The 23,585-nt window shown below is 47.8% G+C and overlaps 1 protein-coding gene and 1 long non-coding RNA gene across 2 annotated transcripts in view; one reads left to right on the top strand and one right to left on the bottom strand.

Moving 5' to 3' along the window:
• Nucleotides 1-23,585, bottom strand: part of SHANK3 (SH3 and multiple ankyrin repeat domains 3) — a 673,138-nt gene that overhangs the window by 350,453 nt on the left and 299,100 nt on the right. The window contains exon 12 of the mRNA XM_050953559.1: nt 5,020-5,061. Within this exon, the coding sequence (XP_050809516.1) occupies nt 5,020-5,061 (42 nt within the window). The remainder of the gene's footprint in view (nt 1-5,019; nt 5,062-23,585) is intronic.
• LOC127051377 (uncharacterized) overlaps nt 1-23,585 on the top strand; it is a 105,767-nt gene that overhangs the window by 80,958 nt on the left and 1,224 nt on the right. The gene's annotated exons all lie outside the window — the stretch shown is intronic.

The following is a 23,585-nucleotide window of genomic DNA, read 5'->3' as shown; positions in this document are numbered from 1 at the left end:
GTAGGAGATCCTGACCAGAGGGTTGGTCAGCCATTGCTGGAAGGCAGGCCGGTAAGGAAACTGCCTTGCACGAAGGCCGTGGCTTGTTTTGTTAAGTCTTAGCCTCTAGAACAGTGCTTCTCAAAGCCTTTCCACCGCTTGTTCAGGGAAAGCGCTGGCAATCCGGGCCAGGTTGTGTACCTCCCACGTTTGCAGGTTCGGCCGATCACAGCTCCCACTGGCCGCAGTTCACCGCTCCAGGCCAATGGGGGCTGCGGGAAGCGCGGCCAGTACATCCCTCAGTCCGCACCGCTTCCCGCAGCCCCCATTCGCCTGGAGCAGCGAACAGCAGCCAGTGGGAGCCATGATCAACTGAACCTGCAGACGCGGCAGGTACACAAACTGGCCCGGACTGCCAGGGGCTTTCCCTGAACAAGCGGCGGACTGGCTTTGAGAAGCACTGCTCTAGAAAGCATTTTTCACTTTTATTTGCTTGTAACCATTTCTTACTCTAGCCTTTATGCTTGAACTCAATTAAAATCCCATCTCCTTTTGTTAATAAACGTATTTTACTTTTCATTTAAACCAACCCAGTGCTGGGTGTGATTTAAAGTGAACGTTAACTCCATTTAATGTGGCAAGCTGCTGGGTAGGGAATCTTTGGAGGAGCCAAATGAACCTTACTAACTCTCTGAGGGGTCCAGAAGAGGGCTGGATGTTGCAGAGCTCACAGTTCTGGGAAAGTTCAGGACTGGGAGTGTGTTGGGGCCATGCCTGTGTAAGGTCACTGGGTGACAGAGATGAGAGTGGGACTTATGTTGAAGGCAGGCTGTTGGGGTCAGAGCACTGAACCAGGGCTGCACAGCTCACAGACACACGGCAGACTGCACGCTTCTATGCTGGCTGGAAGTGTGCAGACAGGAGAATCACAGCATTGCAACATTTTGTGGCACTCAGCATTACAGAGCAGGCGGTGACACAGCCCCTCATTGGTCTGGGTGCACCCCAAGATGTGACAGAGACATAGGCCTTGGACTGCCCCAATGTACGTGGGAACCAGCTAGTGGAGCCGTTGGATCCAGAGCTTTTCTGGTCACAGTGGATGTTGGATCCCTCTGGGGCTGTGATAACCTCAGCACAGAGTCTGTCTGGATGTCGGTAGGAGTGGCGACTGATGGACATCTTTCCATTTACACCTTGGAACCGGTACCCAAACTGACAGATCTATTTGTGACACTTTCTCCTGCTCAGAAGGTTTTTTGGGGCCTAAATCTTTAAGACTCTAGTGCAAGGACTCTCCTGACTTTGAAGGAGACTGGGAGGGATCTCTTATCCTCAGTGCAGCTTTGGAAGAAGGTTTGTCGCTAAGCTGATAAGAGTGCCCCTTACTCACATAAGAAGTCATCTCCTTAGGCCTGGAAGTCTTGGCCTCGACTCCTGTGCTTGGAAGGGTGCCGCCTGTTGACTGAGGCTGATGTACAGGGGTCTCCCCAGCCCAGATCTGATTGAGATCTTACAGTCATCTCCATCAGGTGTTCTCTACATCTCGACCCCCATGCATGCTGCGAGGGAAGGAGCGGCAAATGCTGCATGTAGCCAGGATGTGAGCCTTGGCTAGGCAGTGCAGGCAGCACTGGTGTTCATCACACACTGAAAACGAATGGGGGCAGGAGATGCAATATTTGAACCCCAGAGCTCTGGGCATAATCCCAGCTCCCAGGGAGGATTTCTCCAGGGCAGGGAAATACAGCTAACTAACAACATTAGTATTTCAGACAAAAAGACTACAAGAAAATACAATTCTTTAAAATATATTTACAAACTGAAGCTGTTGAAGGAAGAAGCCGTGCACACAGAAGATCCCAACTCAGGCCACGTAGTGGTAAGAAGGAATTGGAAAGGTGCAGGTACGCCCCACCCTTATGCCGTCGGTTCAGAGCATGAGGAAAACAACTACCTGTGTGCGGCCCAATGGACACTACTTACTAAAAATCTCCAGACCCAGGCGCATGGTGCACATGTGTACCCACGTGTGGGATGCACAGGAAAGAAAGTTCAGTTGTGTTTCCCACAGAAACAACAGGAAAACGTGGCCATTGTATTAAAAGGATGAGCAATTATCATTATTACACTTTTCATCCCAAAGGGTCTCAAGGTAGTTTACAAATTTAGGAATCACCTAACAACCACCAAAGACCAGCCATCTCTCAGATGGAGCAGGAGCAGGACAGGAAAAGAAGACTCCCATAACCAAGTGAAACTGCAGAGCTAATGTAGGTACAGTGGCCATAAATTAGGTGCTTTTGGAGCAATGTTTTCTAGGGTCATGAAATAGCAACACAGATATTTACTCTTTTTTTAAAACGCGCTGGTGGATGACTCAGTGGCAGCACAGCCACATTCCTAAGAGTGGAAGATTTTTTCCAGTAACTTACTCTCTGAATGAATTTATCCTGAAACCCTGTACTAGTGCTGCTAACTTCAGACCTGCAGCAAAAGGACATCTTTGATTGTGTCTGCATTCCTTTGACTTCTGTCTTCACTCCAAACACTGTTCATCACACTGCTCATTCCACTGGCCTGTCTATTCCTGGCAAACAGAGCAAACGCTACTCAGTGCCGCAAGTCACCCTGAACAAACATTTTGTAGTTATTTTAAAAAAAATTGTTTGACTGATCTAAAAAAACCAAACCAGGACACTTCAAGAGTCCTGAAAGAAATTCCTGGCCCATAGAGACATCTGGAAAACTGAAACTGCCCTAGAAAAACTGGGACATGTGGTCATTATAGATTTAGGAGGACTGAATTTAGTCAGAACAAAAAATTACACAGGCTCCTTAATACCCCAAGTGTGCAGCACAAGGAGGCAGGGATGCTAGTAATAAATCACTGCAAATGAATAACAAGCACTAATAATGTTGCTCTTTATATTTTCAGCGTGTTCTGAAACATGAATTAATCCTCCAAACATCCCTGTCAGGTAGGGGAGGGAGTGAATCTATGGTTTAGAGCAGGTGTCTGGGAGGAGGGGAAGGGAGAAACCTTCCTTCTGTTCCTGGCTCAGCTGTTGACTCACCATGTGACCTTGGCCACATCTCCCCACCCCTTTGTTCCGCACTATTAGCCTCTGCAAAGTGGGAACAGATAGTTATACTTATTTGCAGATGTCGGAGTGGATTTTTAAAACACCTACACGAGCTCAGATGAACTGCACTACAGATATGAGAGAGATTCTCAGTATTGAAAATACTACAGGAGAGATCTCCTTGCCCCTCGCTGCATCTCCTATTTACTGTCTCGGGGCATGAGCAGCATGGGGGGGTAAATTCTGGGGTAAGACACAGCTCAACGGAGAGACTACTGCAAATTACAGCAACCCTGAAGCCACTAATTTACACCCAGGAACTGCACTGGCCCCGGGCAGCTCACAGTCTGAGCAGTGCAAAGGTGGTGTAAGCCATCTTTACCTCATCTCTGCCTGGGCTGAATCAGACTGTTCCTTTCCACCAGCACAGTGCACCTTGTACCTGGCATTAGGTCATTATCACCTTGGAGGGAACAGAGACTGCTACCAAGGCAATGCCCAGTACCCTCCTGCCTTTCCTCCTCCCAGTACACACCAGCCCTAAGCCTATTTAGCTTGTGGGAGCTGAAAAGATCACAGCACCAGGTGGTCTGCCTGCAATCATGAATATCAAGCTATTACCAACACATTTCACATTCAGAAATGACCTGCCCACAGAGTCGCTGAGTCACAGTTGCTGTGGGAGCCACTTTGAATTTCCTGACTTAAATTCTCCACCCCAACCCTCATTAACATCCTTCTCTGACACCCCCCGCCTGACTCTAGACCCCAGGCTGCTCTGCTTTAGTTACCGATAAGTTGAGCATATTCATTCTAAACTGCTATTTTCAATTGCTTGTAATGTTATCAGAAAAAAATCTTCAGACTGAAATGTCTTAACCTTGATGTAACCACAAAGGTTTAAAGCTAAACCCTACAGAGTTATCTACATGTAAAAAACTCACTACCACAACCTTGAGCCAGCTGGGTGCTGGTTTGATCCCCAGCATAAAGCAGAGTAGCTTAAAAATGCTCTATATCACACCACTGCCAATGTGGCCTTAGGGTGCTGTTATGGTAGCCAGGGATGACTGGGGTGCAAGGATCCAGTCAACACCTCTCTCCAACTGCAGGGAGGGGTATCGTATGGGATGTTCCCCATAGGATGACTCTCCTATGTCCACTACACCAGATGTATGGCCGCATTGTTTGTGTACTAGGGCGTAAAGTGGCCTGAACTCAGAGGAGAATCTGGCCCATCGCACTTCCAAACACTGTTCAGCTGGGTTTTGCAGTCCTAAGTCAAAACTAACCTAATCTTGGTGGTTCAGCCTTGGTGTGTGCCCAGGAGCGGCACCAGACTTTCTGGCGCCCTAGGCAGAATTCGGGGGGCAGCATTTTGTGTGCTCCCCATGGGGCACGCGGGAGCTTCCAATTCCACTCCCATCGTGCCGCCGAAGAAGGACCCTCTGCCGAAAGCTGAAATCTCCAGTCACAGAGCTGCTCAATTGCCTGCTGCTGTTTTCCGCAGCACGTCAGCAGAAGGTCCTTTCTTCGGCGGTGTTACGGGAGTGGAACCGGAAGCTCTCGTGCGCCCCATGGGGAGCGCACAAAATGCTGCCCCCCTGAATCTTGGTGCCCTAAACGACTGCCTAGGGTCGGTCGCCTAATGGAAGCACTGGCCCTGTGTGTGTCTCGTCCTCAAGGAGGAATATGAGCTTTGCTAAAATCACGAAGATTTGGGTTTGAAACAACTGACGTTATGAACATGTCGCACAAAGCATCTACAGAGCAGCCTTTTCTGACTGACTTCAGTGCAAATTGGCCGGCGCGTCCCTCCCGTTAGGTGTGAGGAATTCCCTTCCTTTTGTCAGCCTTAGTCAGTGACCTGACCTTTGCCCCAGAAATCTACCCCTGGCCACCTCATAAACCCATCCCAGAGCACGGCCCTTATACTAACACCCCGTCTCCAAACCTCCCTTCCCAAGCAGAGGGCCGGAAAGTCTCCCTCTCTGCTCTCCCGTTACTGTATGTGCTATAGAAATAACCCATCCAAATAACAGCTTTGCCGCAGCACAGTCTGGGGGTTACTCTAGTCACAGACAGGAATGGCTCTCCTCTCTGTAGCTAATGAACTCCTCGCTTCTGCCACTGCCCCTCCTCATCCTCTGTCAATTCTGTGCTGTCCCAGGGAGCTGCCGCCTTTGGTTTCTACGCTTCATACACATTTGGGGCTTTTCTCGGAATTTTTCAGCTACATGTCTTTGAAGTCAGAAGAGTATCTCACGTGCAAGAGGAGCACCTCCAAGCATTACCCCACCATCCTCCTCAACTCAGGCATCCCATATGCCTCTGCTGTCCATGAGCTCTTCCTCCTGCATCACTTACACCTGTAACTATGCCTTGTCAGCTCCGACAAATTGCCTTATGGAACAGCACAGCCTCAGAACTACTTCTGCTGAAATCCCCATCCAGAGCTAGGTCTCCGGCCCATGCTCTTCGACTCCTTCTCTGCTGGATTCCTCCTCCAGACTTCAGGTCCCCTCACCTTAACTACTGCAGCTCCCTTACCCAGTCTCTCAATTTTCCAGTGCTCCAGATATGCAGGATGCTGCTGCCTCATCTGCTCACAGATTCAAAGAAAGCCAGAAGACACCCTGCCTTCAAACAACTCCACTAGCTTCCCACTAATCTCAGAATCCAGGAGAAAAGAGACCTTTATTTTACTGCCTTCCCATGGTTACATTCCTCCTCTCAGCCCCTTCACACAATATCAGTGACAGAAACATCTCCTCTGCAGCTCCTGCCATCTGGAGCAGTCTTCCTATTACTCGCCATCTCGTTAACGCACCATCCACTTACAAATATGACCTTCCAACTTCTCTCTTTTCCTTGCCTTCCTTATGACTGACAGCTGCACTTCAGTCAATCTCTGTATAAAAGTATGTACACCGTTCTGTATGACACACTCTGTAAAGCATTTTGGGAAGGACACTTGCTGTACAAAATAAAGTGGTAGGATGTAGTATTTACCGCAGCTCCCATGAAAAGGTCATCACTAGTGCCGTCCAACATGCACTTCCCCTACTCTGGGTCTCTGCCAAGGCTCCACATGACAATTTCCTTTAGACAGTCTCTCCCACCGACTCTGCAAATTGCAAAGAGACAGAAGGCAAAACAAAACACTCACAGCTAACCCCTCACCATCCCTGCAGAACAGAACATTGCACCAGCTCCCGCCCTCTTGCCTGCCCATCTGCCTAAGTCCTTAGCCAAGGTTTCCATCGGAGATATGTAAAAACCTCACACAGGGATATTGCACCTGACTGGCCCAATTCCTGCACTCAGGGACACAGACCTATCTCACTGTGTGTGGCACCAATTCCATATGCCTGGCTGATTCATAGGCATAGCTTTCAAAATGCAGTAAGCACAGAAACACAACAGAGTTATGGGCTCCACAGCAATGGTATCTTGGCCCCAGCACCATTACTGAAAGAGGCTGGTTACTGCTCATGCTGCTGGTAACACTACTCCAGGAATGAGTTCACGGGAATCCTCTGGCCTGTGTCGTGCAGCAAGTCAGACCAGATGATAACAGTAGTCCCTTCTGGCCCTGGAATCGATGACTCTTAATAATATTTTGCACTTCTGTAGGATCTTTCATTCAAGGCTTAGTACAGGCAGTGAAGAAGAACATCATATTAAGTCAAAACAGCAGAGGGAATTTAGATAGGCAGAGTATAATTATCCAAACTGGAATTTAGTCAAGAAAATTTAGCCATGATGGTAAGTTCCACTGGCCACTTGTCAAACTTTTCAGACAAGCACCTTTGTGCTTTCTCCCACACAGCCCCATACGTTTGGGAGGCACTCCCCAGAGACATCCACAAAGTCACCTTGTTATCCTCCTTCAAATCCTTCCTCAAAATTCTTCTTTGCCTGATGCCTACAAAAAACATGACAATGGCTCAGCTGCTGGTGTGCGGAGACCATGGCCTGTCATGCTGACCAGCACTGGCTCGTTGTTCACTTGCCTTCCCTCATCTGTGTCCAGCTGGTGTCTCTTGTCTCATACTTAGGCAGTCGGCTCTTTGGGCAAGGACTGTCTCTTTGTCTTGTGTTCGTACAGCACCTAGCGCGATGGGCTCCTAGTCCATGACTAGCAGTCCTAGGTGCTACGGTAACAAAAGGGATAAAAAAGTAACTGTCAGATTGTCTGTAGTCTCCATTCTTTGTCTGTGCCTGATCCCTCGGGATGGACTCAGAGCCCTCCTGAATGTAAAGACAGCAGGGGCCAGCCTGAGATGCTTTGAGAGGGACTGACAACTTCCTGGAACCAGAGTTTCCGATGTAGAGGCCTGGGGAACCACCAGAGAGGTTGATCTCTCACATGTGCATGTAAAACATGATGCTGGCTCAAGTGACCAGCTTAACAAGGCCATGAGAGAACGCTGAAATCAAAGTAACTTCTTCAGCCAGACACAGAGACTGCCTGAAACAGCAGGCTCTGCGACACACTGGAACAAGAGAGGGGACAGGAACTCAGCAGAAAGGTAACTTCCCCCAGGACCTAATCACATCAGCCACGCCATCAGGGGCTGGTTCACCCGCACATCTACCAATGTGATCTACGCCAGCATGTGCCAGCAATGCCCCTCTGCCATGTACATTGGCCAAACCGGACCGTCTCTACGCTAAAGAATAAATGGACACAAATCAGACGTCAAGAATTATAACATTCCAAAACCAGTTGGAGAACACTTCAATCTCCCTGGTCACTTGATTACAGACCTAAAAGTCGCAATATTACAACAAAAAAAACTTCAAAAACAGACTCCAACGAGAGACTGCTGAATTGGAATTAATTTCAAACTGGACACCATCAAACTAGGCTTGAATAAAGACTGGGAGTGGATGGGCCATTACACGCAGTAAAACTATTTCCTCATGTTTATTCCCGCCCCCCTGTTCCTTACATCTCCTTGTCAATTGCTGGAAATGGGCCATTTTCATTACCACTACAAACAGTTCTTTTTCTCTCCTGCTGATAATCGCTCACCTTAACTGATCACTCTCCTTAGAGTGTGTATGGTAACACCCATTGTTGCATGTTCTCTGTGTGTATATATATCCTCCTACTATATTTTCCACTACATGCGTCCGATGAAGTGGGGCTGTAGCCCACGAAAGCTTATGCTCAAATCAACTTATTAGTCTCTAAGGTGCCACAAGTGCCCCTGTTCTTTTTTCCTCAGCACTGTCGCTCATTAAGAGCATCACCGAGGCACACACCTGAGGGCTGTCCTCCTAGAGCTGCTGAGTGAGGTTCAAGAACTTCCGGAAAGCACAACCCAGTGTGGGCCCAGCTTAAACCAGGTCTCTATGAACCCACCAAATCCACTCCCTCTACTATGCCCCAGACTCCCAGGGAACAGAACTCCAAGGAAGACAGACAGGGAGTGTGACTATAGGGTGAGAGGATAAGTAAGTGGATAAAGCACAGCACTGGGGGTCAGAAGCCTGTGTACAATTGCCAGGGCCCCCCACAGATTTCCTGTGTGACTCCGGTTAAATCTTGGTGTTTCAGCTGCCCATCTTTAACAGTGGGATGGTCCTTTCCTACCTCAGAGATGATGTGATGATAAAATCCACTAATGATGGAGGAGTTCAGATACTGTGGTGATGAGGACCACGTCACTGCCTAGATTGGCTCCAAATATTCTCTCCCTCCTCTTCAGGGAGTCTGTGTATTCATACGGGAGCTAGCAGACCAAACTTTGCAAAGGTGGACTGAGGAGTTCTTACTGAACAAGGGCGCAGAATTGTCCTCCCGAAGCACACAGCAGTGTCCTGGATGCTCGGATGAGAAGGTAGATGTACAGAACTCCTGACTGGCTCGCCAGAGAGCTCTCAACTGGAAACATTATGGACACATGCCAGAAAATCAATCTTAGCCCTAGTGCAGCCAGACCTGAGGTACTGAGGGCTAGTCTACACTGAGGGGGGTGTCGATCTAAGATACTTCAACTTCAGCTACGTTATTCATGTAGCTGAAGTTGCGTATCTTAGATCAATTTATCTCGGGTCCTCACGGCGCGGGATCGATGTCCACGACATCCCCCATCGACTCTGCTACCGCTGCTGGCTCCGGTGGAGTTCCGGAGTCGATGGGGAGCGCATTCGGGGATCAATATATTGTGTCTAGATGAGACACGATATATCGATCCTCGAGAAATCGATCGCTACCCGCCGATAGGGCGGATAGTCTGGATGTACCGTCTGACCCTGGCTAATGGATAACAGGTTTAATAGGGACTCAGTGCGTAGCCTATGGCTACACTACAGCTTAAGTAAACATAAATTATGTCGCTCAGGGTTGTGAACTAGCCACTCCCCCAGAGTGACATAATTTATGCCAAGTTAAGTGCCAGTGTGGATAGGGCTAAGTCAGCGGGAGAGCTTCTCCTGCCAACACAGCTACTGCTGTTCGTGGGGGCTGAGTAATGAAGCCAACAAGACAGAGCTCTGTCAGTTTAGAGTGGCTCTATTAGAGGGTTTACAGCGAAGCACATGCACTGCCTCGCCATAAAAGCAGCAAAGAATCCTGTGGCACCTTATAGACTAACAGACGTTTTGGAGCATGAGCTTTCGTGGGTGAATACATGCGTCTGACGAAGTGAGTATTCACCCACGAAAGCTCCTGCTCCAAAAGGTCTGTTAGTTTATAAGGTGCCACAGGATTCTTTGCTGCTTTTACAGATCCAAAATAACACGGCTACCCCTCTGATACTTGACTGCCTCGCCATAAGCTCTCTAGTGTAGACAGAGCCATATCCTAATGCAATTAGGTAGCTGAGTGGAGATGCATGTCCCCTAGAGTGACTGCCAAAGGATACAAAAAACCTCAGTGATTTTCTAAGCAATTTTGTCCTATGCAAATAAGACTCCAAAACTCTTATGACACCCGTACGACTGGAGAATTGCTAACATTGTTCCTATTTTTAAGAACGGGAAAAAAAGTGATCCGAGTAACTACAGGTCTGTTCGTTTGATATCTCTAGTATGTAAGGTCTTCGAAAAATTTTTGAAGGAGAAAGTAGTTAAGGACATTCAGGTCAATGGTAATTAGGACAGAACACAACATGGTTTTACAAAAGGTAGATTGTGCCAAACCATCCTCATCTCCTTCTTTGAGAAGATAACAGATTTTTTAGATAAAAGAAAAGCAGTGGAGATTTCAGTAAGGCATTTGATACGGTTCCACATGGGGAATTATTAGTTAAATTGGAAAAAATGGGGATCAACATGAAAATTGAAAGGTGGATAAGGAACTGGTTAAAGGGGAAACTACAAAGGGTCATACTGAAAGGTGAACTGTCAGGCTGGAAGGAGGTTACGAGTGGAGTTCCTCAGGGACTGGTTTTGGGATCAAACTTATTTAATCTTTTTATTACTCTTTTATTACAAAAAATGGAAACGTGCTAATAAAGTTTGCGGATGACACAAAGCTGGGAGGCATTGCTAACACAGAGAAGGACTAGGGTATCATACAGGAAGATCTGGATGACCTTGTAAACTGGAGTAATAGTAATAGAATGAAATTTAATAGTGAAAAGTGCAAGTTCATGCATTTAGGGCTTAATAACAAGAATTTTGGTTATAAATTGGGGACACATCAGTTGGAAGTAACAGAGGAGGAGAAGGACCTTGGAGTATTGGTTGATCACAGGATGACTATGAGCCGCCAATGTGATATGGCCGTTAAAAAAGCTAATGTGGTTTTAAGATGCATCAGGCAAGGTATTTCCAGCAAAGATAAGGAGGTGTTAGTATCGTTATACAAGGCGCTGGTGAGACCTCATCTGGAATACTGTGTGCAATTCTGGTCTCCCATGTTTAAGAAGGCTGAATTCAAACTGGAACAGGTTCAGAGACGGCCTGCTAGGATGATCTGAGGAATGGAAAACCTGTCTTATGAAAGAAGACTCAAAGAGCTTGGCTTGTTTAGCCTGACCAAAAGAAGGTTGAGGGGGGATATGCTTGTTCTTTATAAATATATTAGAGGAATAAATACCAGGGAGGGTGAGGAATTATTTAAGCTTAGTACCAATGTGGACACAAGAACAAATGGATATAAAATGGACACTAAGAAGTTTAGACTTGAAATTGGACGAAGGTTTCTAACCATTAGAGGAGTGAAGTTCTGGAACAGCCTTCCAAGAGGAGCAGTGGTGACGAAAGACATATCTGGCTTTAAGATTAAGCTTGATACGTTTATGGAGGGGATGGTATGATGGGATAGCCTAATTTTGGCAATTAATTGATCTTTGATTATTAGCAGGTAAATATGCCCAATGGTCTGGGATGGGATGTTAAATGGGTTGGGATCTGAGTTACTACAGAGAATTCTTCCATAGGTGCTGGCTGGTGAGTCTTGCATGCATGCTCAGGGTTTAACTGATCACCATATTTGAGGTCAAAGGAATTTTCTTCCAGGGCAGATTGGCAGAGGCCCTGGAGGTCTTTAGCCTTTCTCTGCAGCATGTGGCATGAGTCACTTGCTGGAGGATTCTCTGCACCTTGAGGTCTTTAAACCACGTTTTGAGGACTTCAATAACTCAGACATAGGTTAGGGGTTGTTACAGGAGTGGGTGAGTGAGATTCTGTGGCCTGCATTGTGCAGGAGGTCAGACTGGATGACCATAATGAAGTCTTTGAGACTGTAACTGCATAGGATGAGAATGAAGTCTGGGGAAGAACATGTGGAGATGGATGATCCAGTGGAAATCAGACTCCCTTTTTGGAAACAATTTAATATGAGGGCACTGGAAAACTTTGCCCAGAGGAAAACCAGGAAGGGAGGACCAGCCATTGAAGCTGGAGCTCATTCACTCTCTGGCAGGTGGTACTGCAATCACAACAGCTGCTTGCAGTGAAAGGAGAAAAGACGGTTACTCACCTTTGTAACTGTTGTTCTTCGAGATGTGTTGCTCATGTCCATTCCAATTAGGTGTGCGCGCGCCTCACGCATGATCGTCGGAGAATTTTTACCCTAGCAACACCCAGTGAGTTGGCTGTGGAGCCCCCTGGAGCGCCACCTTAATGGCGCTCCCTCAGTTCCTTCTTGCCGGCTGCTCCAACGGAGGGGAAGCAGGGCGAGTTTGGAATGGACATGAGCAACACATCTCGAAGAACAACAGTTACAAAGGTGAGTAACCGTCTTTTCTTCTTTGAGTGCTTGCTCATATCCATTCCAATTAGGTGACTCCCAAGCCTTACCTAGGCGGTGGGGTCAGAGTGAGACTTTGCTGAGTGCAGAACCACTGAACTAAATGCAGCATCGTTTCTAGACTGCTGAACTAACGCACAGTGAGCGGCAAAGGTAAGTACCGATGACCAAATGGCAGCTCTACAGATCTCCTCTATTGGGACCCGGGCCAGGAAAGCAGCCTATGAGGCTTGAGCCCTCGTGGAGTGGGTGGTGAGGTGCGGGTTCGGGACACCGGCCAAGCTGTAGCAATCACAGATACAGGCCGTGATCCATGAGGAGATGTGTTGCAAGGAGACTAGTACACCTTTCATCCAGTCGGCCACTGCAATGAAGAGTTGGGTCGTTTTCCTGAACAGCTTAGTGTGCTCCATATAGAAGGCTAGAGCCCTACGAACATCAAGGGAGTGCATATGTTGATTCTGCCATGGAGCGTGCGGCCTCGGATAAAAGACTGGGAGGAAAATGTCCTGGTTCACGTGAAAAGCTGATACCACCTTGGGGAGAAAGGCAGGATGGGGGCAAAGCTGCACCTTGTCTTTGTGGGAAACTGTATATGGTGGCTCAGATGGGAGGGCTCTGATCTCAGACACGCGTCTCACTGAAGTGATGGCTACAAGGAAGGTTGTCGTCCAAGATAGGTGAAGAAGTGAGCAGGTAGCCATCAGCTCAAATGGGGGCTCTGTGAGTCTGGAAAGGACCAGGTTAAGGTCCCATGCCGGAACCAGTTGTCATACCCCCAACTATACATACAATATGATGGGAGCTAATTTAGCTACAACAAATCAGGAAAAAGATCTTGGAGTCACCGTGGATAGTTCTCTGAAGATGTCCACGCAGTGCGCAGCGGCGGTCAAAAAAGCAAACAGGCTGTTAGGAATCATTAAAAAAGGGATAGAGAATAACACAGAGAATATTTTATTGCCCTTATGTGAATCCATGGTACGCCCACATCTCGAATACTGTGTACAGATGTGGTCGTCTCATCTCAAAAAATATATACTGGCACTAGAAAAGATTCAGAGAAGGGCAACTAAAATGATTAGGGGTTTGGAGAGGGTCCCATATGAGGAGAGACTGAACAGGCTAGGACTCTTCAGCTTGGAAGAGAGGAGACTAAGATGGGGATATGATAGCGGTATATAAAATTATGAGTGATGTTCAGAAAGCAGATAAGGAAAAGTTATTTTACTTATTCCCATAATACAAGAACTAGGGGCCACCAAACGAAATTAATAGGTAGCAGGTTTAAAATAAATAAAAGGAAGTTCTTCTTCACACAGCGCACAGTCAACTTGTGGAATTCCTTGCCTGAGGAGGTTGTGAAGGCTGGACTATAACAGCATTTAAAAGAGAACTGGATAAATTCATGGTGGGTAAGTCCATTAATGGCTATTAGCCAGGATGGGTAAGGAATGGTGCCCCTAGCCTCTGTTGGTCAGAGGGTGGAGATGGATGGCAGGAGAGAGATCACTTGATCATTACCTGTTAGGTTCACTCTCTCTGGGGCACCTGGTATTGGCCACTGTCGGTAGACAGGATACTCGGCTAGATGGACCTTTGGTCTGATCCAGTATGGCCATTCTTAAGTACTTGAGGCTAGCAGTGATCTAAATCCTTCAGAAATCTAATGACCATCGGATTGAAGAAGACAGAGGAAGCATGTTTTCCTGGATGGAAAGCCGAGATGGCTGCCAGGTGCACCCTGACAGATGATATCGCCAGGCCCTGCTGCTTTAGGGATAAGAGATTGTCATAAACAGATAGCTAAGGGTTAATGTTCTTTTACCTGGAAAGGAGTAACCTGAAACACCTGACCAGCGGTAAGAAGGAACTGAAGGGTGGCCGGGTCGGCTGGGATATATATTGGGCGCCATGGCGGCGCCACTCCAGGGGGCGCCCAGCCGACCCGACTGGGTTGCTAGGGTAAAAGTTTCTCCGACGAACGTGCACGCGGCGCGCGCACACCTAACTGGAATGCATATGAGCAATCACTCGAAGAAGAACAAGACTTTTTCAAATCTGGGTGGAGGGAAGTTTGTGTGTGAGTCCTTTGTTCTTTGGTTTCTGCCTGTAATCTCTCGGCTACGAGAGGATTTTTCTGCCTCCTGCTTTTCTAATCTTCTGTTTCCCAGTTGTAAGTACAAAAGATAAGATAGTGATTTATATGGTTTTTATTTTGTATTTACATGTGTGTAGTTGCTGGAGTGGTTTGAATTGTGTTCTTTTGAATAAGGCTGTTTATTCATATTTCTTGTAAGCCATTGACCCTGTATTTGTCACCTTAATACAGAGAGACCATTTTTATGTATTTTTTCTTTCTTTTTACATAAAGCTTTCTTTTTAAGACCTGTTGGGAGTTTTTCTTTAGTGGGGAACTCCAGGGAATTGAGTCTGTGCTCACCAGGGAATTGGTGGGAGGAAGAAGTCAGGGGGAAATCTGTGTGTGTTAGATTTACTAGCCTGACTTTGCATTCACTCTGGGTGAGGAGGGAAGAGAGATTAGCTCTCGGTACTTCTGTTTCTCCTGGAAACGGGGAGGGTGGGGTCCCTCTGTTTAGATTCACGGAGCTTGCTTCTGTGTATCTCTCCAGGAACCCAGGGAGGGAACACCTGGAAGGGAGAAGGGGGGGGGGAATGGTTTATTCCCCTTTGTTATAAGACTCAAGGAATTTGGGTCTTGGGGTCCCCAGGGAAGGTTGTTGGAGGGACCGGAGTGCCCCAAAACACTCTAATTTTTTGGGTGGTGGCAGCTTTATCAGGTCCAAGCTGGTAACTAAGCTTGGAGGTTTTCATGCCAACACCCATATTTTGGACGCTAAGGTCCAAATCTGGGAATATGTTATGACAGAGATAGTCTAGTATAAGCGGTATCAATGTCTGTAAGGGAGGCGTGGCGCGCTACTCGCACCAACAGGAGAATCACTTCCATATGGCTAGGTACGTGGCTTGAGCGGAGGGCTTCCTGCTGCCTAACACAACCTGCTGCACCGATTGTGAGCAGAGTAATTCTGACCGAGTTAGCCATGTAGCATCCACGCTGTAAAGGTGGAGCGATTGCAGGTCAGGATGACAAAGGCACTCGTGGTCTTGTGAGATCAGGTTTGGCCACAGCAGGAGTGTGATCAGAGGCTCTACCGATAACTCCATGAGTGTGGTATACCAGTGTTACCTGGGCCATGATGGGGCAACCAGAATCATACGTGCCCTGTCCCTGCGTAACTTGAGCAGGAGCCTGTGGACTAGCGGGAATGGAAGGAAAGCGTAGAACAGGTGGTCCTTCCATGGAAGTAGAAAAACGTCTGTTAGGGAACCCAGGAAACGTCCCTGGAGAGAACAGAACATTTGGCACTTCTGATTGTTGCGTGAGGCAAATAGGTCAACCTGGGGAAACCTCCACCTCAGGAAGACAGAGAGGATGATGTCTGGGCGAATCAACCACTCGTGAGGTTGGAAGGACCTGCTGAGGTGGTCTGCCAGCATGTTCTGGACCCCCGGGAGAAAACACGCCACCAGATGTATCGAGCTGACTATGCAGAACTCCCACAGGCGAACGGCCTCCTGGCATGGGGGGACGACTGGGCTCCCCCTTGCTTGTTGGTGTAGAACATGGCTGTGGTGTTGTCTGTGAGTACAGCCACACAACGGCCACGTAGGTTCTCACGAAATGCCTGACGTGCTAGGTGTACTGCCATCAGTTCTCGTACATTGATGTGCAGAATTAGTTCGGATGTGGTCCAAAGGCCCTGCATTTGGAGTTCCCCAAGGTGGGTGCCCCATCCCAGAGTTGATGCATCTGTGATTAGGTACAAGGTAGGTTGCGGGGTGTGAAATGGTACCCCTTCACACACCGACATGGGGTCTAACCACCAATGGAAGGAGGTCAAAACCGATTCCGGCACAGTGACCACCATGCTCAGCCTGTCTCGACCTGGTCAATAAACTGTTGATAACAAGGCCTGAAGCAGGTGAAGCCGAAGTCTGGCATGCCTGGTTACGTAAGTGCATGAAGCCATGTGCTCCAGAAGGCTGAGGCACGTCTTTACCACGGAAGTTGGGAAGTTTTGAAGGCTGCGGATGATGTTCGCCATTGACTGAAAGTGTGCGTCCGGCAGGCGGGCTTGTGGAAGTCTGGAGTCTAAGACTGCCCTGATAAACTCTATTCTCTGGGTTGGTTCCAGAGTCAACTTTTCATTGTTGAGCAGGAGGCCCAGCTGGCGGAACATGCTTAGAGTGCGTCGAACGTGGGATTGTACTTGGTCCCTGGTGTGGCCCTGAAGAGCCAGTCGTTGAGATACGGAAACACTTGGATCCGTTGTCGACGAAGTTAGGCTGCCAAGACAGCGATACATTTGGTGAACGCTCTGGGAGCCATAGACAGGCCGAAGGGAAGACAGCAAATTGGCAGCGTTAGTGACTGACCACAAAGCGAAGGAAGCGTCTGTGCGCTGGTTAAGTCACTATGTGGAAGTACGCATCCTTCATGTCTAGGGAGGCGTACCAGTCTCCAGGATCCAGGGAAAGAATAATGGTCCCCAATGAAACCATGCGGAACTTTAACTATACCATGAATTCATTGAGTCCAAGCAAATTGAGGATGGGTCGAAGCCCACCCTTGGGCTTGGGGATTAGGAAGTGGCAGGAGTAAAAGCCCCTGCACCTTAGCTCCCTTGGAACCTCCTCGATCGCTCCCATGGACAGGAGCATTTGGACCAGAGACTGTCCAGTTTGGCCGATGTACATAGCAGAGGGGCATTGCTGGCATATGATGGCGTATATTACATTGGTAGATGTGCAGGTGAATGAACCGGTGATGGTGTGGCTGATCTGGTTAGGTCCTGTGATGGTGTCGCTAGTGTAGATATGTGGGCAGAGTTGGCATTGAGGTTTGTTGCATGGATTGGTTCCTGAGCTAGAGTTATTATGGTGCGGTGTGCAGTTACTGGTGAGAATATGTTTCAGGTTGGCAGGTTGTCTGTGGGCAAGGACTGGCCTGCCACCCAAGGCCTGTGACAGTGTGGGATCATTGTCCAGGATGGGTTGTAGATCCTTGATGATGCGTTGGAGGGGTTTTAGCTGGGGACTGTATGTGATGGCCAGTGGAGTTCTGTTGGTTTCTTTCTTGGGTTTGTCTTGCAGTAGGAGGCTTCTGGGCACACGTCTGGCTCTGTTGATCTGTTTCCTTATTCCCTCGTGCAGGTATTGTAGTTTTGAGAATGCTTGGTGGAGATTTTGTAGGTGTTGGTCTCTGTCTGAGGGGTTAGAGCAGATGCAGTTGTACCTCAGTGCTTGGCTGTAGACAATGGATCGTGTGATGTGTCCGGGATGGAAGCTGGAGGCATGAAGGTAGGCATAGCGGTCGGTAGGTTTTCGATATAGGGTGGTGGTAATGTGACTATCACTTATTTGCACCGTGGTGTCAAGAAAGTGGACCTCCCGTGTAGATTGGTCCAGGCTGAGGTTGATGGTGGGGTGGAAGCTGTTGAAATCATGATGGAATTTTTCCAGAGACTCCATCCCATGGGTCCAGATGATGAAGATGTCATAAATGTAGCGTAGGTAGAGAAGGGACGTGAGTGGACGAGAGCTGAGGAAGCATTGTTCCAGGTCGGTCATAAAGATATTGGCATATTGTGGGGCCATGCAGGTGCCCATAGCAGTGCCACTGATCTGGAGATATATATTGTCATCAAATTTGAAATAGTTGTGTGTAAATATAAAGGCACAGAGCTCAGCAGCCAGTTGTGCTGTGGCATCATCAGGGATACTGTTCCTGACAGCTTGTATTCCATCTGTGTGTGGGATGTTTGTGTAGAGAGTCTCTACATCCATGGTGGCTAGGATGGTGTTTTCTGGGAGGTGACCAATGCATTGTAGTTTCCTCAGGAAATCAGTGGTGTCACGGAGATAGCTGGGAGTGCTGGTGGCATAGGGTCTGAATAGAGAGTCCATATATCCAGACAGTCCTTCAGTGAGAGTGCCAATGCCCGAGATGATGGGGTGTCCAGGATTTCCGGGTTTGTGGATCTTGGGTAGTAGATAGAATAACCCTGGTCGGGGCTCTAGGTGTATGTTGATTTCTTCTGGTGTTAGTGTAGGGAGTGTCCTGAATAGATGTTGTAGTTTCTTAGTGTATTCCTCAGTGGGATCTGAGGGAAGTGGCCTGTAGAATTTGGTATTGGAGAGTTGTCTGGCGGCCTCCTTTTGGTAGTCAGACCAGTTCATGATGACAACGGCACCTCCTTTATCAGCCTCTTTGATGATAATGTCAGGGTGGTTTCTGAGGCTGTGGATGGCATTGCATTCTGCACAACTTAGGTTATGAGGCAAGCGATGTTGTTGTTCCACGATTTCTGCCTGTGCATGCCGACAGAAGCATTCAATGTATAGGTCCAGACTGTCATTTCGACCCTCAGGAGGAGTCCATGTGGAGTTCTTCTTCTTGTGCTGTTGGTGGGCCAGTCCTTGCCCACAGACAACTTGCCAACCTGAAACATATTCTCACCAGTAACTGCACACCGCACCATAATAACTCTAGCTCAGGAACCAATCCATGCAACAAACCTCGATGCCAACTCTGCCCACATATCTACACTAGCGACACCATCACAGGACCTAACCAGATCAGCCATACCATCACCGGTTCATTCACCTGCACATCTACCAATGTAATATACGCCATCATATGCCAGCAATGCCCCTCTGCTATGTACATCAGCCAAACTGGACAGTCTCTACGGAAAAGGATAAATGGACACAAATCAGACATTAGGAATGGCAATATACAAAAACCTGTAGGAGAGCACTTCAACCTCCTTGGCCACACTATAGCAGACCTTAAGGTGGCCATCCTACACCAAAAACTTCAGGACCAGACTTCAAAGAGAAACTGCTGAGCTTCAGTTCATTTGCAAATTTGACACCATCAGCTCAGGACTGAACAAAGACTGTGAATGGCTTGCCAACTACAGAACCAGTTTCTCCTCTCTTGGTTTTCACACCTCAACTGCTAGAACAGGGCCTCATCCTCCCTGATTGAACTGACCTCGTTATCTCTAGCTTGCTTGCTAGCATATATATACCTGCCCCTGGAAATTCCCACTACATGCATCTGAGGAACTGGGTATTCACCCACGAAAGCTCATGCTCCAAAACGTCTGTTAGTCTATAAGGTGCCACAGGATTCTTTGCTGCTTTTACAGATCCAGACTAACACGGCTACCCCTCTGATACTTGATACCATGGCCATATATTTTGTGAACAGCCAACGAGTTGCAGATGGAAGCACCCCCATGAACTGGTAAGTTGAGTGCTTCACTACAAATCTGCAGAACTTTTTGTGACCTTGATATACTGACATATGAAAATAGGTGTCTCCTAAATCAGTTGTGTACCAGTCTCTGGGATCTATTTTTTTGAGATAGTTGTTGAGCTGACGCAGATCTAAAATAAGTCTGAGACCTCTGTTGGCTTTCTGAATTAGGAAACAACAGGAGTAGAAACCCTTCCCTCTTACATTCTGTGAAAACTCCTCTACCGCCCCCATCTGAAGGAGACACTGAACCTCCTGGATCAGAAGTTCTTTGTGAGAAGGGTCCCTGAAAAGGAACAGGGAAGGAGGGTGGGAAGGAGGGGTAGACATTAAATTGGAGGGTTTATCTGACTTCTACAGTGCTCAGTGTTGAATGGTCCATGGTGACAGGACTTAAAGCACTGAGGAAATGGGAAAGGCAGTTTGCAAACAAAGGAAAAATGGGGTCTGGACTCCTGGTAACTGGTGCAGCATCCTGAAGCCTCCCATCAAAACACATGCTTAAAACCCCCTGGATGTCAAGATGGGGTAGACAGCGATTGAAAGAGGAGGTGGTATAAGCCTATGTCCTAAACTCTTCTTTCTCTGCAGGTCCCGTTGGACAGCCAGAGCATAATACTGCAGGGGCTGCTGAGGCCTGGAGTGCTTCCTGGAAGGGTCTAGGGTGTACAACTCAAGGGAGCTTAGCATCATTCTGCTCTGAAAAGAGCAAGGATCCCTCAAAGACAAGGTTCTGCACAGTCTGTTGGACCTCCTGAGGGACCCCAGAGGACTGCGACCAGGAGCTCCTATACATGACCACTTCTGAAGCCATGGACCTGATGACCAAGTCAGCAGCTCCCAGAGCAGCTTGCAGTGATATCCTTGTGACTGATTTTCTCTCATCCACTAGCGAGGTAAACTCCTGCTTAGCCTTTTCTGGGAGCATGTCTTTAAATTTCAGCATAGAGCTCCATATGAATCATAGAATATCAGGGCTCGAAGGAACCGCAGGAGGTTATCTAGTCCAACTCCCTGCTCAAAGCAGGACCAACTCCAACTAAATCATCCCAGCCAGGGCTTTGTCAAGCCTGACCTTAAAAACCTCTAAGGAAGGAGATTCCACCACCACCTTAGGGAACCCATTCCAGTGCTTCACCACACTCCTAGTGAAATATTGTTTCCTAATATCCAACCGAGACCTCTCGCACTGCAACTTGAGACCATTATTCCTTGTTCTGCCATCTGCCACCACTGAGAACAGCGGAGCTCCATCCTCTTTGGAACCCCCTTTCAGGTAGCTGAAAGGAGCTATCAAATCCTCCCATCACTCTTTTCTTCTGCAGACTAAACAATCCCAGTTCTCTCAGCCTCTCCTCGTAAGTCATGTGCTCCTTCCCCCTAACCATTTTTGTTGCCCTCCGCTGGACTCTTTCCAATTTTTCCACATCCTTCTTTAGTGTGGGGCCCAAAACTGGACACAGTACTCCAAATGAGGCCTCACCAATGTCAAATAGAGGGGAATGATCACATCCCTCGATCTGCTGACAATGCCCCAACTTATACAGCCTAAAATTCCGTTAGCCTCCTTGGCAACAAGGGCACAATGTTGACTCATATCCAGCTTCTCGTCCACTGTAATGCCTAGGTAGAGTCACACCTGGTGTGGTAAAGTCACACCTGCCCAAAAGTCCATGCTGGTTTGCAATCCTGAACTACAAACCCCTTCCTCCTCCCCACAGAATAAATTTTCCTATCAAACATGTCTAACTTCTCTGAGTCTTTTGATTTTGGGGTTGCACCCTAAGGCCCCTCCCTTTTCCTCTCAGTGGCAGCAGATACCAGCAGCAACCTGGGGAGAGGGGAGTAGGAGTAAAGAAACTCCGAATCCTGGGATGGGCACATAATAGTTGTGCTCAGCCCACCTTGAATAGGGAGTCAGGTGTCTGCCACAGCCCCTTAACTGCACCCATTTTGGCCTTATTGAGAGGCAGGGCCAATCTGGAAAGACCTGCAGTGACTAAAATATCAACCAGGACATGAAAGGATTATTTTATTTCTTCCACATGTATGCCAGACTTAAGGCAACCTCTTTAACAATTCCTGGGGCACCTTCTAGTCATCTGGGGGAGGCAACAGGCCCCACTCCCCAAGACTGCTTCATCAGAGGAGGAGGAAGAGGAGGCTAGCACTGGCTCTGGATGTTCTTCCCTCCTCTCTTGACCTGCAGGATGCTGTTGAGCTGGCTTTTGGAGTCCCGTACCAGGCTCAGTCCTGGAGTCAGGAACTGTGCTGCCCAGAAAGTAAGAGCTACATGCCTTTCTGAGGTCACCAACTTTGAATACAACCTGGAAACTACAGAAAAGCTCCATGGATTCTAAAAAGGCCACTAGACAGGCATAATCCCCCTGTGACCTCCTGCCAACCATTGAATGATATTCCAGTGACAGGATACGTGGCAGGGTGGAAACGTCTGGAGCAAGAGTGGCTCTGAGGATGAGAAATGTAGGCCCCAACCTCCGATTCAAAAGATGACGACTCTTTCTGCTGACCATGGAGAAGCAGTTCCAGATGGTGCCAGCCATCAGTGCCAAGCTGGAGAAGCCCAGAGATAAGCGAGCATCATGGGTTTTCCCTTTGACGGTACTGAAGGGTGAGTCATCAGAGTACATGAAACTGGCATGGTACCAAGTGTTGCAGAAATCATATCCGTTCTCCCATGTCCACCAGCCCCAATAACACCAATTCTTGTACTGACAGTGATAATGGCACCGACAGGGTCAGATGGATCCTGGTAGCTGCATACGCCTCTGGCATGCTTTGTACCAAGATAGTGTCGGTACGGTGCAGTGCTCCTCCAGACTCGATGGACTCTGCGTAGGCTAAGGCACACTGACACTGGTGACCAGTCTGGTTCAGATGAAGGTCTCGAAGCCATGCCCGTGAGTAGAAACTTTAGCCTGACTTCACAAACTTTATTTCTGCGAGGCTTAAAGTCCCTACAAATTTGGCAACGCTCTCTCCAATCTGAGCCTCCCCACAGCACCTCAAGCCTTATTACCAGAAACACAGGGCTCGGAGCTCGGTGACAGAGGCATCCTTTGGCACTGGGAGTCAACCGAAACTTGGAACAATTCTAACTAAATACAATAACCTTAGTAACAAACTATTTACAATACAAGAGAGCCCAGTCCACTGAAAGAACTTGCAAATACGTGAAGAGCTGTTCCAGAAACCCCAGCGGCGGTAAGAAGAAACTGAGGGGGCTCAAGGTCAGCCAGGTCCTTTATACCAACTCCAGTGGTACTTGGCAGAAGAGGGTGCATGTGCTGCCCTGATGGGTACCATTGATGAGGAAGTTTCCAGTGACTGCGCATGGGATGCGTGCACACCAAAGCGGATCACACATGCGCAGTCACTCAAAGAAGAGCAAATTGTGGTGTTCACACACACACACACACACACACACACACACACACACTCTCTCAAAGCAGAGAGAACAAAACCAATCGATTCAAATCCTCTCATAAGCCAGGAGCATACAGCACACTGATTTTATAAAAACCAACCAATCAACCAACCACGCAGCACTGGGGACAGAGCTCTCATTCAGACCGCTGAAGTAAAATAAAAGCTATGGGAACAGTGAATTAATTCATATTGTTAAAAAAAGTACACAAGGCTGATATAGGGAAGTCATTTTGTTAAAACCGCTGGGGATGGGTCAGAGAAGATTAAAAATCAAATTCCTGGGCTTTGGTTGTTGTAATAAAACTGAAGTCTTAGCATCTTAAAAATCTGTAATTTGCTCGTGAAAGCAGTTGCCAGAATTCTTCAGGAGAGGGGTCTAGAAAAGGGGAGAGGGTGTCTACACTTCTTTTGCAATTGAAAAGGGCAAGGAGAGGTTGTTTCCATCATATATACATTTATAAAATATATCTGGAAAGGGCACTATCCTACTGTGGTCCGACATACTCCA

The sequence above is a fragment of the Gopherus flavomarginatus genome, chromosome 1, assembly GCF_025201925.1.
Source record: "Gopherus flavomarginatus isolate rGopFla2 chromosome 1, rGopFla2.mat.asm, whole genome shotgun sequence".
Lineage (NCBI taxonomy): Eukaryota > Metazoa > Chordata > Testudines > Testudinidae > Gopherus > Gopherus flavomarginatus.
This window is presented reverse-complemented; position numbering and strand designations above follow the sequence as displayed.